General features: G+C 45.8%; 1 protein-coding gene across 3 annotated transcripts in view; it reads right to left on the bottom strand.

Annotated features, from left to right (window-relative positions):
• Positions 1–16,469, bottom strand: part of KLHL22 (kelch like family member 22) — a 40,994-nt gene extending 24,525 nt beyond the window's left edge. Inside the window, exons 1-3 of one of the 3 annotated variants that reach the window (XM_058281789.2) lie at positions 16,398–16,459; positions 11,842–11,886; positions 10,936–11,201 (exon numbers count right to left, since the gene is read on the bottom strand). In XM_058281789.2, the coding sequence (XP_058137772.1) occupies positions 10,936–11,162 (227 nt within the window). In that variant the 5' untranslated portion in view covers positions 11,163–11,201; positions 11,842–11,886; positions 16,398–16,459. Of the gene's footprint in view, positions 1–10,935; positions 11,202–11,841; positions 11,887–15,112; positions 16,131–16,397 lie in introns of those variants that run through there. The other 2 variants (XM_058281791.2, XM_058281790.1) reach the window with 2 other exon arrangements.
• Between the last annotated feature and the right edge of the window lie 407 nt (positions 16,470–16,876).

Here is a 16,876-nt window from a genome sequence, read left to right as displayed (position 1 = left end):
TCTTCCCTTCCCCACCCCGCACCAGTTGTGTCCATTGTCTCTGTGTCCATTCGCTGTGTGTTCTTCTGTGTCCTCTTATATTCTTGTTAGTGGCACCCAGAACCTGTGTCTCATTTTTTGTTGCGTCATCTTGCTGTGTCAGCTCTCCATGTGTGCAGTGCCATTCCTGGGCAGGCTGCACTTTTTTCACGCTGGGCAGCTCTCCTTTCATATGGGGCTCCCCTACACGGGGGACACCCCTGCATGGCATGGCACTCCTTGCCACATTAGCACTGAGCGTGGGCCAGCTCATCACACTGGTCAGGAGGCCCTGGGTTTGAACCTTGGACCTCCCATGTGGTAGGCAGATGCCCTATCCATTAGGCCAAATCCGCTTCCCTATTCTTTTTCCTTCTCTCTAATATATTTGTATTTATATTTTGTAAAAAGTTTTATATATGCAATATACAATATTCATGTTTCATATGAAGTTTTACTATCTTATAGTCCCATGTTACAGTTTTTATCTTTCCTTCTAGTCATATACATGACCTTAGACTTTCTTTCCTTGAATCATTTTTAAGTGTACAATTCAGGGACATCAAGTCCAGTGACAAAGTTGTGCCACCATAAATATGATTCATTATCAAAACTTTTTCATCATCCCAAACGGAAACCCCAAACCTATTAAGCAATACCTCCCCTATCATCCCCCTTCCCACTCATGGTAACTCTGTCTCTATGAACTTGCTTATTCTAGATATTTCATTTAAGTGAAATAATTATTTGTCCTTTTGTATCTGGCTTATTTCACATAGCAGAATGTTTTCAAAGTTCAGCATGTCTCATAACTCCATTCCTTTTTATGGCTGAATAATATTCCATTGTACGTACATACCACATACCACATTATGTTTATCCATTCATCTTGACAGACACAGAGCTGTTTCCACCTTTTGGCTACTGCAAATAATGCTGCTATGAATAGCGGTGTGCAAGTAGCTGTTCAACAATGTATTCAATTCTTTTGGGATAGATCTAGGAGTGGAACTGCTGGATCATATGTAACTCTATATGGTTTTCCATAGTGGCTATACCATTTTACATTGCCACCAGCAAAGCACAAGGATAATTATTTCTCTACATCATCACAAACACTTTTCATTAATTTATTTTAGATAGTAACCATCCTAGCGGATGTGAAGTGGTATTTCACTGTGGTTTTGATTTTTGCATTTCCATAATGACTAATAATGTTTGTATTAGTCAGCCAAAGGGGTCCTGATGCAAAATACCAGAAATTGGTTGGTTTTTATAAAGGGTATTTATTTGGGATGAGAGCTTACAGATACCAGGCCATAAAGCATAAGTTACTTCCCTCAACAAAGTCTATTTTCACATGTTGGAGCAAGATGGCTGCCGATGTCTGTGAGGGTTCAAGCTTCCTGGGTTCCTCTGGGCTCAGCTCCTGTTTTCTCCACAAGGACAGCTGTAGACTATGAGGCTCTCTAGGCTTTGCCTCTTTTCACAAGGTCAGGTGTAGACTATCAGGCAAATAGCTCTGTCTCTTTTCCCCAGAATTCCAGTTTAAGATTCCAGTTTAAGATTCCAGTTTAAGATTCCAGCTTAGGGTGGCGGACTTGGCCCAGTGGTTAGGGTATCCATCTACCACACTGGAGGTCCACAGTTCAAGCCCCGGGCCTCCTTGACCCGTGTGGAGGTGGCCCATGCACAGTGCTGATGCGTGTAAGGAGTGCCCTGCCATGCAGGGGTGTCCCTGTGCTGGGGAGCCCCACGTGCAAGGAATGAGCCCCGTAAGGAGAACCGCCCGGCACAAAAGAAAGAGCAGCCTGCCCAGGAATGGTGCTGCACACACGGAGAGCTGACACAACAAGATGACGCAACAAAAAGAAACACAGATTCCTGTGCCACTGACAATATCAGAAGTGGACAAAAAAGATGCAGCAAATAGACACCAAGAACAGACAACGGGGGGGGGGGGGGGGGAGGGAGAGAAATAAATAAATAAATCTTTAAAAAAAAAAAAAGACTGCAGCTTAAAACTTCAGCATCAAACTCCAACATCAAGAACCCCCAACTCTGTTCTTTGCTATGCCTTTTATCTATGAGTCTCCACCCACCAAGGGGCGGGGGCTCAATGCCCTTATGACGTGGCTCAATTAAAGCCCTAATCATAACTCAATCAGACCCAGGTACAGATCAGATTACAAACATAATCCAATATCTATTTTTGGAATTCATAACCACATCAAACTGCTGCAATGTTGAACATCTTTTCATGTGCTCATAGGCCATCTGTATATCTTCTTTGGAGAAATGTTTATTCTAATCTTTGCCCATTTTTCAATTGGGTTGTTTGTCTTTCTGTTGTTGAGTTATAGGGGTTCTTTATATATTTGGATATATAAAGATATATTGTGGGAAGCAGACTTGGCCCAATGGATAGGGCATCCGCCTACCACATGGGAGGTCCACGGTTCAAACCCCGGGCCTCCTTGACCCGTGTGGAGCTGGACCATGCACAGTGCTGATGCGCGCAAGGAGTGCCATGCCACGCAGGGGTGTCCCCTGTGTAGTGGAGTCCCATGTGCAAGGAGTGCACCCTGTAAGGAGAGGTGCCCAGCGCGAAAGAAAGTGCAGCCTGCCCAAGAATGGCACCACACACACGGAGAGCTGATGCAAGATGACGCAACAAAAAGAAACAGATTCCCAGTGCTGCTGCTAAGGATAGAAGAGGTCACAGAAGAACACACAGCGAATGGACACAGAAAGCAGACAACTGGGGGTGGGGGGGGATAAATAAATAAATAAATCTTTTAAAAAAGATACATTGTATCAAAAGTTTATCCTATTCCATAGGTTGTCTTGTCACTTTCTTATGTCCTGTGACACACAAAAATTTTACATTTTGATGAAATCCAATTTATCTATTTTTTTGTCTCGTTGCTCATGCTTTTGGTATCATAGCCAAGAATCCATTGCCAAATACGAGGTACTGAAGATTTTCCCCTAGGTTTTCTACCAAGAGTTTTATGGGTTTTAGCCCTTATATTTAGGTCACTGACCTATTTTGAGTTAGTTTTTGTACATGATGTGAGATAGGTGTCCATACTCATTCTTTCACATATGGATTTCCAGTTGTCCCAGCACCAATTGCTGAAGAGACAATTTCTTTCCCTATTAAGTGGACTTGGTACCTTTGTCAAAAAATCAACTGGCCATAGACAATTTAAGAGTTTATTTCTGAACTCTTAATTCTATTCCATTGGTCTCTATATTTATATCCCACTGTCTAAACCAGTACCACATTTTTGACAACTTAGCTTTGTGGTCAATTTTAAAATCAGAAAGTATGAGTCTCCCACCTTTGTTCTTCCTTTTCAAGATGGTTTTGGCTACTCGGAGTTCCCTGCTCCATATGAATTTGATTAGTTTTTCATTTCTGCAAAAATGGCTGCTGGGATTTTGAGCAGGATTGTGCTAACTGTAGATTGCTTGGGTAGTAATGGTATCTTAACAATAGTAAGCTTTCTAATCCATTAACATGGGATGTTCTGCCATTTATTTAGGCCTACTTTAATTTCTTTCAGCAATGTTTTGTAGTTTTTAGTGTACATATCTTTTACATCCTTGGTTAAAATTTTTATATTTTATTCTTTTAGATGCTATTGTAAATGGAAATGTTTTCTTGGTTTCCTTTTCAGACTGTTCAAGGTGGCGTAAAGAAATAAAACTGATTTTTGGTGGTGTATAGAAATACAACGGATTTTCGCGTGTTAATTTGTACCCTGCAACTTTGTTGTATTCATTTTATTAGCTCTAGTAGCTTTCTGGTGGATTCTTTGGGATCTTCTATATATAGTATCATGTCTATATATAGTATCATGTGGGTAGAAACAGTTTTACTTTTTTTCCAATTTGGATACCTTTTATTTCTTTTTCTCCCTTAACTGCTCTGGCTAGAAATTCTAGTGTGATGTTGAATAGTGGGGAAAGCAGGAATCCTTGTCTTGTTCCTGACCTTTGGAGGAGGGGAGGTTTCATTCTTCTTCCTTTGAGCAGGATGTTAGCTGTGGGTTTTTCATAATTACCTTTATCATGTTGAGAAACTTCCCTTGCATTCCTAGCATTCTAAGTGTTGTTGATAAGAAAGGGTCTGGATTTTGTCAAATGTCTTTTCTAAGCCCATTAAGATGACCACGTTTTTTCCTTCCTTCTATTAACATGGTATTTCACATTGATTTTCTTATACTGAAGCTTCATAGGACTTTTTTTTTCTCTCCTCTTCCCAACCTTTCCCCCCCAGTTGTCTGCTCTGTGTCCATTCGCTGTGCGCTCTTCTGTGACTGCTTCCATCCTTATCAGCCGCACCAGGTATCTGTGTTTCTTTTTTGTTGTTGTTGCGTCATCTTGTTGTGTCAGCTCTCCATGTGTGCAGTGCAATTCTTGGGCAGGCTGCACTTTCTTTCACGCTGGGCAGCTCTCCTTACAGGGCGCACTCCTTGCGCATGGGGCTCCCCTATGTGGGGGACACCCCTGTGTGGCATGGCACTGCACTCCTTGCGCACATCAGCACTGTGCATGGGCCAGCTCTGCATGGGCCAGCTCCACACGGGTCAAGGAGGCCTGGGGTTTGAACTGCGGACCTCCCATGTGGTAGGTGGACGCCCTATCCATTGGGCCAAGTCCGCTTCCTGAGCTTCATAGGACTTTACCTCACTCTTTGTAGCTGGCTGGCTTTGACTTTCCAGGACTGTGCTGGTATGTGCAACGTACATTCCTCCCAATTATCTCCTGTGTTCCTCCACTCAGCACCTCCAGGATTTACTGCAAGCTGCAGAAGATCCAGTGTGCTGCCTCTTATGCAAGGTGGGGAAGACAAGCATTTCTATTGTCTATAAGCCCTCATCCAACACTTGAGGCCAGGTGTGTTTCAGAACTAAGAAGATTTTGTATTGTATATATGCCATATATTATGTTTTACCCCTGTGCAATCTGGGTCAAAAACCTTAATATTTCCAAAGAAAGATGTATAAAGATTCATACTAAGGATTTAAAAAAAAACATAAATTAGCCTTCTATCAGTTCACCATGGATTTTATGGTTCAATGAATTTATGCCTTAAAAATTTTTTAAAATTTCATTTCTGGAGCCTATGGGGATTAAGAATTACAAACCCAGGACTGTGAACTAGTATTTGTAAAAAAAAGAAACACTATGTGGATGAATAGGAATGCCTAAGAAATGGTTACCATGGCAAGGATGGGATGGAAGAGCAGGGATATAAGTGGGTACTAACCTTTTCACCTATTCAAAGAAAAGTTTCTTAAACTGAAAGAATGGACAATGATTTTTATCACATGCCTATCTGTCGCTGGAATAAAGATTTCCTCACATGGAACTACCCTTTCATTGTAGGAAGAAACCCTAAGAGGATCTGGGTATATCACTCTGAAGGTTGTACTATGCATGGCCCAGCTCTGTGTGCCACAGTCTCATTGGGGGTTTTCACACTGTCATGTAGAACAGAACCGTAGCTTTCTTTCTGTGAGTGGGCTGTCTGTCCAGTTCGGGTATCAGCTTTTACATAACTTTCATTTAAAAATCAGGGAACTTCCCTTCTTTTTCTCTGCTCTAGAAAAGTTTAAATGGCATTGGCAACTATTCATAAAAGGTAGAACTCACCAGGGAAACATGTGGGCCTTGGGTTTTCACGAGGATTATTCTTCTCTTCAGGGAGCAGAGTTCTGGCAATTTCTTTTCTACAAGATCATTGATTTTATCCAAGTTTTCAGAATTACAGGCATCAAGTTGAGTAGTCTTTTATAATTCACAGATGGCATTTAAAACTAAGAGAGGGATGAGATTACCCAGATGAGTTGTATGCAAGACAGAGTCTTGGGTTCTCCAGTAGTCAGGGGCCCAGAAGAGAGAAGCCAGCCAAAAAGTTTACAAAGAAAACCAGGAGAGTACAGGCTCACAGAAGCCAAAAGAGAAGTCCAGTGGAAAGTTACCAACAAAAGCCAAGGGGGTCAGCATCCCATTTGAAGGGATAGGACAAGTGAAGAGCGCCCAAGGGCCAGAGGCCAACATCCCTCTGGCTGGGAAAGGGGAGGGAAGAAGTGGAAGGGCTCCAAATAGAAGGAGGCACCTCCTGGAAAGAAGATAACGCCCTGCATAGCAGGAAAGGGAGAGAAGGGCAGCACAGGCTGAGAGAATACCAGCAAAAGCACAGAGGCAAGAAGTCCTAGAGCAGTCATGGTTGATTTGGCTGTAAGACTGCAGTAAAAAACACATGTAGGCAAACGTGGGAAACAAGATTGGGAAAAGCAGTGAGACAACTCCTAGAGGGCCTTGTGGCCAGGGAACCCATGAACATGTAAGGCCTTGGGAAAGCCATTCTCAACCCTGGGTAGACACTCCACCCTGGGCAGCTCCACCAGCTATAAGAAGCACCAACCATGATTTTAAACGTCTTTTAAATTTCAAAAGTATCTCCTAAGCAACCCAAGTGTCCATCCACAAATGAATGGATAAATAAAATGTGGATATTCATAAAATGGACTATTACTTAGCTATAATGTATGTTCAGGTACATGCTACAACATGGATGAACTCTGAAGACATCATGTTGAATGAAATAAGCCAGACACAAAAGGACAAATATTGTATGCTCTTGTTTACCCAGAAAAAGCAAAATTCATAGACTGACCAGAGATTACAGGTTACCAGTGGCCAGGGACAAGGGGAAGGAGGAGATACCGTCTAATGGGTGCAAAGTTTCTATCTGAAGTGAAGAAAGAGTTGAGGTAATGGATATTGGTGATGGTAGTGCAATATTGTCAATGTAATTAATACTACTGTATTGTACACTTGAAAGTAGTTAAAATGGGAAAAAACTGAATTGCATATATGTTACTACAATTAAGAAGGAAAAAAAAGGACCTTATATTATCTATGAAAGAATTCAAATAATCCAATAAAGGGATGAAAAGAGTCTTCAGTTCCCTTCTCCCAAGACCAGTGTGTGTCCTTCTGGAGTGTCACAGTGGGATCCTCCTGCACACTCTTCTGACCTTCTTCACTCCAAAATGTGTGGTGTCCACTCCCCTCTCTCAGAATGGACCAAACACCTCGTTTTTCAGCAGCTGTCCTGCACACAAGCATGAAAGGCTACCTGTCAGCCCTGCCAGCTGCCTCCCAGGGCAGGCCACGATGTGATGGCCTCAGCACCAGGTGCATCATTACACAGGGCAGGCACTGCAGGCTCAACGGTGGCCTCAGGTTCAAGGCTTCCAATCTGGGGGAGGTCCCGCCAACCTACCCTCCAGAAAGACTGTCTGAAACACTCTTCTCTCACCTTTGCCCCCATCAGGAATTACAAATCTTTCATGTTTTCACCCACCTTAATGGGAAAAAAGGGTTCTTTATTTGCATAACCAGAATCAAGTAACAGATCACAGAGCTTGGGAGGGATTTAGTTCTCATTAGTTTCTGGGATGAATCTGGGTTCTCTGGATGATTCCATTCTCTCTGCCCCCTTCCCAGTGGAAGAGAAAGCGGTGGGGGTGTGGGGGTGTCACCATGCACAGGGGCTATGCCTGAGAGAAGAGCATCTCCCAGGACACTGTGGAAAGGAGCAGCAGGATGACAACAGTCAGAGAACTGAAGGGCAGCAGAAGGGCTGAAAGGGAGAAGGGGAGCCAATGGAGGCCTCAGCCGGTCGGGCCCAGTCCCTCTGCAGGTGGCCCCCAGCTGTCCCATACACATAATCCTGCATATATCTTAAAGTTAATTTATTAAATAAAGGCCCCAGCTGAACCCCACAGTAAACTGAGAAGATACCACTGCCAACCTTGGATATGTCTGCACCATATGACCACTGGGTCACTTGTTCCATAAACTCATTCTGGAAATAGGATGCACTTAAATTTACAAAGAAACATATTGCTCAATAGTTACTAAAATTTAAAAAATTGAGAGCTACAACCTAACCCTGAAAACAAATCAATCTAACAGAATGCGAAATGCATGCTCACTCTTTCTAAGTCTCATTTCTGCCTGTGGAAAATCAGGTAGCAGCACCCACCTCCTCAGTGCTGAGTAGCAATGGGCGATAATGGTGTACTAACGTGCAATTAGTATTTGTGCACATTTATTCATTTAACTACAGGTATTTGTGGAGTATCTGTAGCGACCACAATATTAAGCTGGGACTGGAGACAGCTTCCATCCCAGTCTTCCCAGTGGGCCAAGTGGTAGGCTGGGGTCGCACCAGAGATCATGAGAACCCCACTGATCCCACTGGGAGGGTCAGAGGGTGGGACCTGAGGGATGAGAAGGCATGAGCCAGAAGATGGATGACCAAGGGAGGGGAGCACAAGTGGCCTTTGCACAGTCAATGGCTGGGGGTGGGGAAGTGGGTCTCAAAAAATCACAAAGTTGTGCCAATGACACTGATATGGTAATGCTGACCCTCCCACCACTACCCCAACCAGGGCTCCTGGGGACCTTTCAGACAGCATTACAAGAACACAGGGGTGGGAAACGGACTTTGGCCCAGTGGTTAGGGCGTCCGTCTACCACATGGGAGGTCCGCGGTTCAAGCCCCGGGCCTCCTTGACCCGTGTGGAGCTGGCCCATGCACAGTGCTGATGCGCGCAAGGAGCGCCTTGCCACGCAAGGGTGTCCCCCGCGTGGGGGAGCCCCACGCGCAAGGAGTGCACCCATAAGGAGAGCCGCCCAGCGCGAAGGAGGGAGCAGCCTGCCGAAGAATGGCGCCGCCCACACTTCCCGTGCCGCTGACGACAACGGAAGCGGACAAAGAAACAAGACGCAGCAAATAGACACAGAGAACAGACAACCGGGGGAGGGGAGGGGAATTAAATAAATAAAAATTAAAAAAAAAAAAAGAACACAGGGGTTAATATTTTATGTCATCTATGTATCTTTTAAAAATAAATGAAAAACATATTTTTAAAAAAGCACACAGGGCAAGGGTGACGCTTGAGGACTAAAGTGTCAAGATGTCTTAAAAAAAAAGGTATATGTATAAAGAGAGGGAAAGAAAAGGTAGCAAAAAGGTAACAAGTGATACAGGGTGTCTATTGTCCTATCCTTTCATCTTTTCCATAGGATAGGAATTTTTCAAAATATAAATTGGGGGAAGGGGACAGGAAGGGTGGGGAATGGAAAGCCAGAATAATGTAGGGAAAAATCTGTTTTATACCAAGATATTGTACTTAAAGCAGAAATCTCACTTTATAAAACAAATAAAGCCAAAGCATGTTTGTTACCTTACAAAAATAAAAACAGAGAACATGCCTGAGAGATGGGATAGCTGAAGGAAAACCAAAAAGTTCCCAAACCAACTTCTTCCTCTCAGGTTTGTTGAGTCACTCCAACAAGCAGGGGAAGGAGCTCAGGTTCGAACTGGAGGCCTGGCAGCTTCTGTCTGGTCTCTCCGACCCAGCAGAGACACCGCCTCAGTGGGGCACAGGTATAGTCCATGCAAGTACATCTAGCTACTGTGCTAGGATTGTCATTTTACTTACAAAAATTGTTGGTGGGAATGTAGAATGGTACAGCTGCTGTGGAAGTCTGTTTGGAGGTTTCTAAGGAAATTAGATAAGAGATCTGCTATGTGACCCAGCAATATACTGCTAGGTAAACACTCCAGAAGACTGAAAGCAGGTACACAAACACATCTGCACACCAATGTTCACAGTAGCATTATTCACAATTGCCAATAGATGGAAACAACCCAGGTGTCCATCAACTGACGAATGGATAAACATATTGTGATATGTACAAACGATGAAATATTATTCAGCTGTAAGAAGAAATGAAGTTGTGATGCATAAGACAACTTGGAGAAACCTGAAGGACATTATGTTGAGTGAAGCAAGCCAGACACAAAAGGACAAACAGTGTATAATTTTGCTATTATGAACTGAAAAAAAAAAACAGGTAAACCCATGGAGTTAATAGCTGGAATATAAGTCACCAGAAAATGAAAGGGTTAGAGAATGGAAAGCAGAGATTTAATCTGTGCAGAATTGGTAAAAAGGTGGTTTGTAAATGTTTGGAAATGAATAGAAATGATGAAAGTACATCACAGTGTTAGCAGAGCTAAATATGGGTATGACAGCGGTTGAAAGGGAAAGTCTAAAGTCATGTATGTCACTAGAAGGGAAGCTAAAAAATGAAACATGAGACTGTATAACATAGCGAACCTTCTTATGAAAAATTAATGTGGTTAACAGTACATATATAAGAATGTTTTCCTCTGAAAACAGAACAAATATAAGTTAATAATATAAGATATGACTATCAGGTTGATATCTGGGCAAATATAACAAAGCAAACTGTGGACAGTAAAGTAATATATTAATAATCTTACATTAATGGTTAAAAAAAGAACATACTAAGTGAAAGAAATTAGACAAAAAATACTACATATTGTTTGAACCATCTATACATCTATACAAAATATATATACAAGAAAATTATGGAGATGGAAACGGATTAGCAGTTACGTATGGCAGGAGGATAGAAAGATTGAGAGATGACTACTAGGAGGTAGGGTTTTTTGTGTTCATTTTTATGTTTGTGGTTTTTTTCCTTTTTTTTTGGAGTAATGAAAATGACCTAGTATTGATTGAAGTGACGAATGCACAACTCTGATTATACCAAATGCCATTGATTGTATACTTTAAACAAACTGTATGGTTTACGAATGTCTCAATAAAATTGATTTTTCAAAAAACAGATTGTTCTAAAAATAAAGTTTATTATATATTTTTAAAAATCATCTCAACAGATCCACAAACATCTTTAAAAAATCAATATCAATTCAGGATAAAAACTCATAGCATACTTGGAATAGATGGGAAGTTTAAAAATACACAAAACAAGAATGCAGGTCAACCTCACCTGAAGTAGTCACATGAGGCGGCCAGCAGGATGCGGTGGGCCTCGATGTGCTTCCCCTCCACCACCAGGACCACATCGAAGAGGATGCCGCTGTCCCGCAGCGCCAACAGCCCCTGCAGCAGGGTCTGGGAGTGCTGTGCACTGCGGTACGTGTTGTTGATGCAGTGCGGGTGTGCGGGCTGCAGAGGCACCTTGCCCAGTTGGGTGAACTCCTGGTCCTCCGCCATCCTGACTGCCACTCCAGACCTCACCACGTGGCCTGTCAGCTAGAAAAACAGAGGGCAGAGGGATGCAGCAAGGAGGCAAGCACCTATCCCTGCACTGATTGGCTGGCTCTGCTCTCAGTGCACCTGCTGCTCACCGTTGCTTTCCCTGTGGGCTCAAAGACCCTGGTTCCCTCCCCCTTTTCTCCCAAACTGTGCCTTCTTCCTGATGACCTGCGTCCCCTCTACCCAAAAGTCTTCATTTTGGGTTCTTTAGTATCCTGTGTGACAGAAGAGGCTTGGAAGACAGAGAGGCCTGGGTCAGGTTCCTCAAGTGTAGAAAGGGAGATAAAAGTCCCCACTGGTTGGGGTATTATAAAATTGGTTAGGGAAATGGATGTGGTTCAACCAACTGGGTTCCTGTCTACCATACAGAAGGTACAGGGTTCGATGCCCAGGGCCTCCAGGCCCAAGCGGCAAGCTGGCCCACATGAAGTGCTAGCCCATGTGGGAATGCCGCCCCACACAGAAGTACCACCCTGCATATGGGAATGCCGCCCAGCACGGGAAAGCCACCCTGCACAGGATTGCTGGCCGACACAGAGAGCTGAAGCAGCAAGATGACGCAACAAGAGACACAGAGAAGAGAAAATAAGAAGACGTAGCCAAACAGGGAGTTTAGGTGGTGCAATAGAGTAATCACCTTTCTCTCACTCCAGAAGGTCCCAGGATCAGTTCCTGAAGCCACCTAATGAGAATACAACCAGACACAAGAACACACAGTGAATGGACACAGAGAAAATAAATCTTAAAAAATAAAATTAAAAAAAAAAAAAATTGGTTAAATGATGAACATACAGCATTAGTGCCACAAGTTCCTCTCAAGAACTTTTCCTCCCTCCCTCTGAGAAAGAACAAATTGGATTCTCCCACACTGCAGAAATGGATACATAAAAATAACTACAAGGTCTGGGTGATGGTCAGGAGACCCAGGGCATGGGAGAGGGTGTTCCCAGATCTACTCCCTTTTATGGAAGTTCTGAGAGTCAAGGTCAGTAACTTTGACTATACCTGGTGTACCTGAGATCATCTTTATTATGTTGGAAATTCTAGGTGACCATCTCATAATTGAGTCCATACGCTTAAAGAACACACACTGATTTGAACAGAAACCTCAGAAATCCAATCAGTAAAACAAACCTACTGCAAACACACTTGCCATGGACTTGGAAGCCAAGCAGGACAGACTGTGGGTGGCAGGCTGTTCAGGGGCTCTGAGTGGTGGGCAGAGCGGCCGTCAGGCCCACACCACCTCCTACAAGGCCATGAACACCTCCACCTCTCGTTGCTCCACTTTCCCCAACTCAGTATTTGTTTTTTCTCCAATTCCCTACTACATCTTTAAAAGAAAGAATGAAAAATAGATTCTAATGTAAAACTTGCCTCACTACCTAGGCTTAGGGGCCCCTCCTCCCACTCACCTGCCTTCCCACTCCACCAAGACCTGTTTGCTCTGTATACTCTTTATCCACTCTGGTCCCATCTAACAAGCTTAATTCTCCCTCTCAGCCCAGTGTATTCCTTCACGGCCTTCCTGCCTCTCAACATGTGGTTTCCACCCAGGTACCCACTTCCTCTCCACACCGTGGGCTGGCTTTCCCACCACAAAATGCTGGGCGCCAAAGCATAGCCGCCGCCTACCTCCTTCACCTGGGACTCTCGTCTTGAAATGCTGTCCACGGCAATGCCCTCTTCTTTTTGACCCCTTCCTTTCACCCGACACACCTTGCTCCACCCCTTTCCCAAGAGGGTACCCTCATTCCCAACTGTACCTCCTCCAGCTCAACGAATGCCGAATCCAGCCAAAAGCCCTCTGACTGGTCCATTTTAGTTACTGGCACAACCACTATCTTCTATGTCCGAAGCCTCAATGTCTCAACTATTCCTTTTCCTTTTTTTTTAAAGATTTATTTTTTATTTATTTCTCTCCCCTCCACCCCATTCTCTGCTCTATGTCCATTCATTATTTGTTCTTCTGTGTCCACTTGGATTCTTGTCAGTGGCACCGGGAACCTGTCTCATTTGGTTGTATCATCTTGCTGTGTTAGCTCTCTGTGTGTGCAGCGCCACTCCTGGGCAGGCTGCGCTTTCTTCGCATAGGTGGCTCTCCTTACAGGGCGCGCTCCTTCCACGTGGGATTCCCCTACGCGGGAGGACACCCCTGCATGGCACAGCACTCCTTGCGCTCATCAGCGCTGCGTGTGGGCCAGCTTACCACACGGGTCAGGAGGCCCTGGGTTTGAACGCTGGACCTCCCATGTGGTAGGCGGATGCTCTATCCGTTCATGTGTTAGGCAGATGCTCTATCCGCTGACCAAATCCACTTCCCTCCTTTTCCTTTCTAACCCGTGTATCCAACCATACCCTCTAGTTGGCAATTCCTTCTCCTCTTCCCTACCTCAGACAGTCACCCCCTCATTCTACCACCCTTGTGCAAACCACTGCTGTAATACCAAACACGTCTCACTACTTCCTGTTTTTTCCTTCCCTGGTTCCCCTGCTCAGCCTATGCAGTTGTCCCAAAATGTCCCTATGATTTCTGACTTGTCAAGCACTGTCTCCTCCGGCTATCACTTGGGGCTTTCCACAATCTGGCTCAACATTCCTTCAAACTGTACCGCCACTGAATGGACACCAGTCATTCTCTGAACTCCTTCACCTGCTCACCTTGGCTTTTGGTCAAGGACTAGTTGAATTGTTTCTCCTCCTATCACCAAGAACAGAACAAGCAAGCTCTACCAATAGCAGCAGGCTTAGGGGCCCACAGAGATTCTGGATCCTAGACGGCTGGGGTTTTAGCTTACAAGTCTCTCTCAGCTCAGGGGCAGTGGCACACTTGCTAACGACATTACTCTGGAAATTCAAGTCCCCAGGTGGGGGCCCCACTCTGCTTGGAGCACCACCGCCCACTGACCCTTCAGGAAGGAAGGGGTGGAAGGCAGCTACCCATAAATGCCTACTGCAAGAACAAGTACACAAAACAGGGAGACTGCTTAAGCAGGCAAAACCCATTTACCAAGCACAATTTAAGGAATTAAGCTAGGTACTGAGGGGTAAAATGGAGAAAAATGAAACCATTCCCTGCTCTGAAGGAGTACAGCACAGACTGCAACATATTAAACCACGTATTACAGCCCTGTTTGTAAAGCAAACACAGGCCATCCTGGAAATAAATGTCTACCCTCAGGAGAAGGTCAGCACGGTGACTTAGTGATTCAACAGAATACCAGAAGTGAGCAGAGTACATTGGAACTCAAACTACAGTGGTCAGCACAGAACAATCTCAGAGCCACTCAGAGAGAAACAAGAACATAACAAATGGTAGAACTAGTATGATTTTGTTTACAAAAAGTTCAAAGACATGCAAAACAATGCTATATATTGTTTATACATGGACATCATGGTATAAAATAATATAAAAACATTTACAGTAATGATAAATGACAGATTCAGGGTCATGAATACTTCCAGGAAGAAAAACAGGAAATGTTTTACTTCCTAAAAATAAAAAAAGAGCAAGACAAAGCATTAAGACTTGATCAGGAGAGGTGGTATATTATTATCTGTATTTTCTATCAGCTTGAAATATTTAATAAAATTCCCACTTTTTCTTAGTATTTATGTGATTCAGATTCAAAAGGCACAGAAAAGTATACTAAAAATTTAAATTTCCCTTCCATCTAGGTCCTAACCAATCTCTCAGAGGCAACTACTATTCCACTTTCCTGCATACCCTTCCAGAAGGAAGGGGATTTACAGGCAAATCCCCTCTTTTAAATTACTTCTGCATGACTTCCTACCCCTCCCACAGTCCATTACAAGAATAGCTATGTATTATTTAGCCAATTCTCTTTGGAGGGATATCTGGGTTTCTTCAAATTGTTTGCTATCACAACCAGTTTGGCCTGGCTTACCTCAGCAATAGTGTTTCTTTTTCATCTTTGCTCTGACTTAGCACATAGAAAGGAAAAAAAAAAAATGCATTTCTGGGTGGAACTACATTTTTGTAATTAACATTTCAAGAAATAGAAAATTAAATACGGCATATCCTTTATGATTCCTTCCAAATGCAGTTTTTTCTGGAATAAAGAATGCTCTTTGGAGCTGAATCAGTGGCACCCTCCTCTTTCTACTCATTTTACAAAATTATTTCATTTTACTCTATCCTGAGGCCCTTCACTGATTAAAGTCCCCTCCAATCAGATCCCAGATTTCAGCCATCATTAGGCAAGGCTCCTCCTCTGCTCAGTCCTGGTTCCAAGCTTTGGGGGGACAAGAAATAAGCTTTAGGCCTCAACTAGGTACAAATTGGACATAAAAGGAATTTTGATGAATTTATGCATGACAGAGTCAAAAGCGTTTTCAAAATGCAAAAATTTCAACTCCTCAACCATTCACTGAGTCCCGCATCAGGCCCTAAGTCCTCAGGAGGGTCCCAAAACGAACACACCATGGTGACTGGCAGCCTAACGGCAGGGCTCCATCGAATTGCAAGGGGGCTAGCTTGGGAAGGGGAGAGTGGGCTAGTTTCCAGACGGGGGTGCCATCCCATCCCGGATGTTCTGAGGAGGAATGTCCCCGAAAGCCCAGCTGTCTCCTGGCCCCGCCCCCGGAGTCCCAGAGCCGGGGCCACCGGAGATGGCGCCCCCCCGCGCTTCGGTCCCTCGTCTGCTCGGCTCTCCCAAGATTTCAAGTAGAACTGGCGGCCCTCGCCTCGGACCCGGGAATTTGATCCTGACAGAGCGATCTTCTCCAGCTTCCCTCAAGACGCCCCGGACGGCAGCCCGCGCGCGCGACTGGGGAAGCGGAGGCGGCCCAGGGTCGCGTCAGGCGGGGCTGCAGGCGGGTCCCTATCCGCCGCGGGTTGCAGGCCCGACCCGCGCAGCGCCCAGGGCAGCCGCTGGGAAGGCCGCGCTCGGACCCGCCCCGGGCGACCGGCCCGCGGGAGTCCCCGGCCGAGCGCCAGTCCCCCGCCCACGCCGCCCCGAGGGGAACCCGGCCAGCCGCGCCTCCGCCACGTCAGGCCGCGGGCTCGCCTCAGGCCACCGCCCCCGCGCCTCAAGCCCGCGCCTGCCCAGGCGCCCCGCGGCCCCCGCGCAGCTAACGCCGGGCTCCCCAGCGCCTGCCGGCCCGCCCCGCGCCCGCGGCCCGCGCTCCCCGCCCCGCCGCCGCCCACGGGACCCGCGCCTCGCAGCTCACCTGGAGCCGCCGCAGGCCGAGGCCGCTCTCGCGGGGGACGGGGGCGGGGCGGGGCGGGGCGGGGCAGGGCGTCACGTGCGCGCGCGCGCAGGCGCCGGGGCGAGCGCGGGCGGGGGCCCGGGGGCGCGGACTGCCGGGCCCCTGCGCGCTCCGGGCCGGGCTGCTCGCGCGGTGGCGGCGTCTCCACGCCGCGTCTGCAGCCGTCGCCGTTGACCCTCGTAGATCGCTCTGAGGAGAAGAGCCTGACCCGCACAGCCCCTGGCCCCTTGAGGGGCTGAACGAACGAAAGAGCGAAACCCTCTGGCGAGGGTTACGCGGTGTAAATCAGTTTCCTCTCTCCCTGCCTCTCTCAGGCTTTCCCGCGCTCACTTCCTCATTCCCTTACCCGCTCCCCTTACGCCCTCTCTCACTCTCTCATCCCTCCCTCCCTCCCACTCGCTCCCTCACTCACTTCTTCCCTTACTCCCTCTCTCCCTCCC

This window comes from Dasypus novemcinctus, chromosome 19, assembly GCF_030445035.2.
Source record: "Dasypus novemcinctus isolate mDasNov1 chromosome 19, mDasNov1.1.hap2, whole genome shotgun sequence".
In the NCBI taxonomy this organism is placed as follows: Eukaryota; Metazoa; Chordata; class Mammalia; order Cingulata; family Dasypodidae; genus Dasypus; species Dasypus novemcinctus.
The sequence above is the reverse complement of the archived record's forward strand: the minus strand, read 5'-3'. Positions and strand labels throughout refer to the sequence as shown.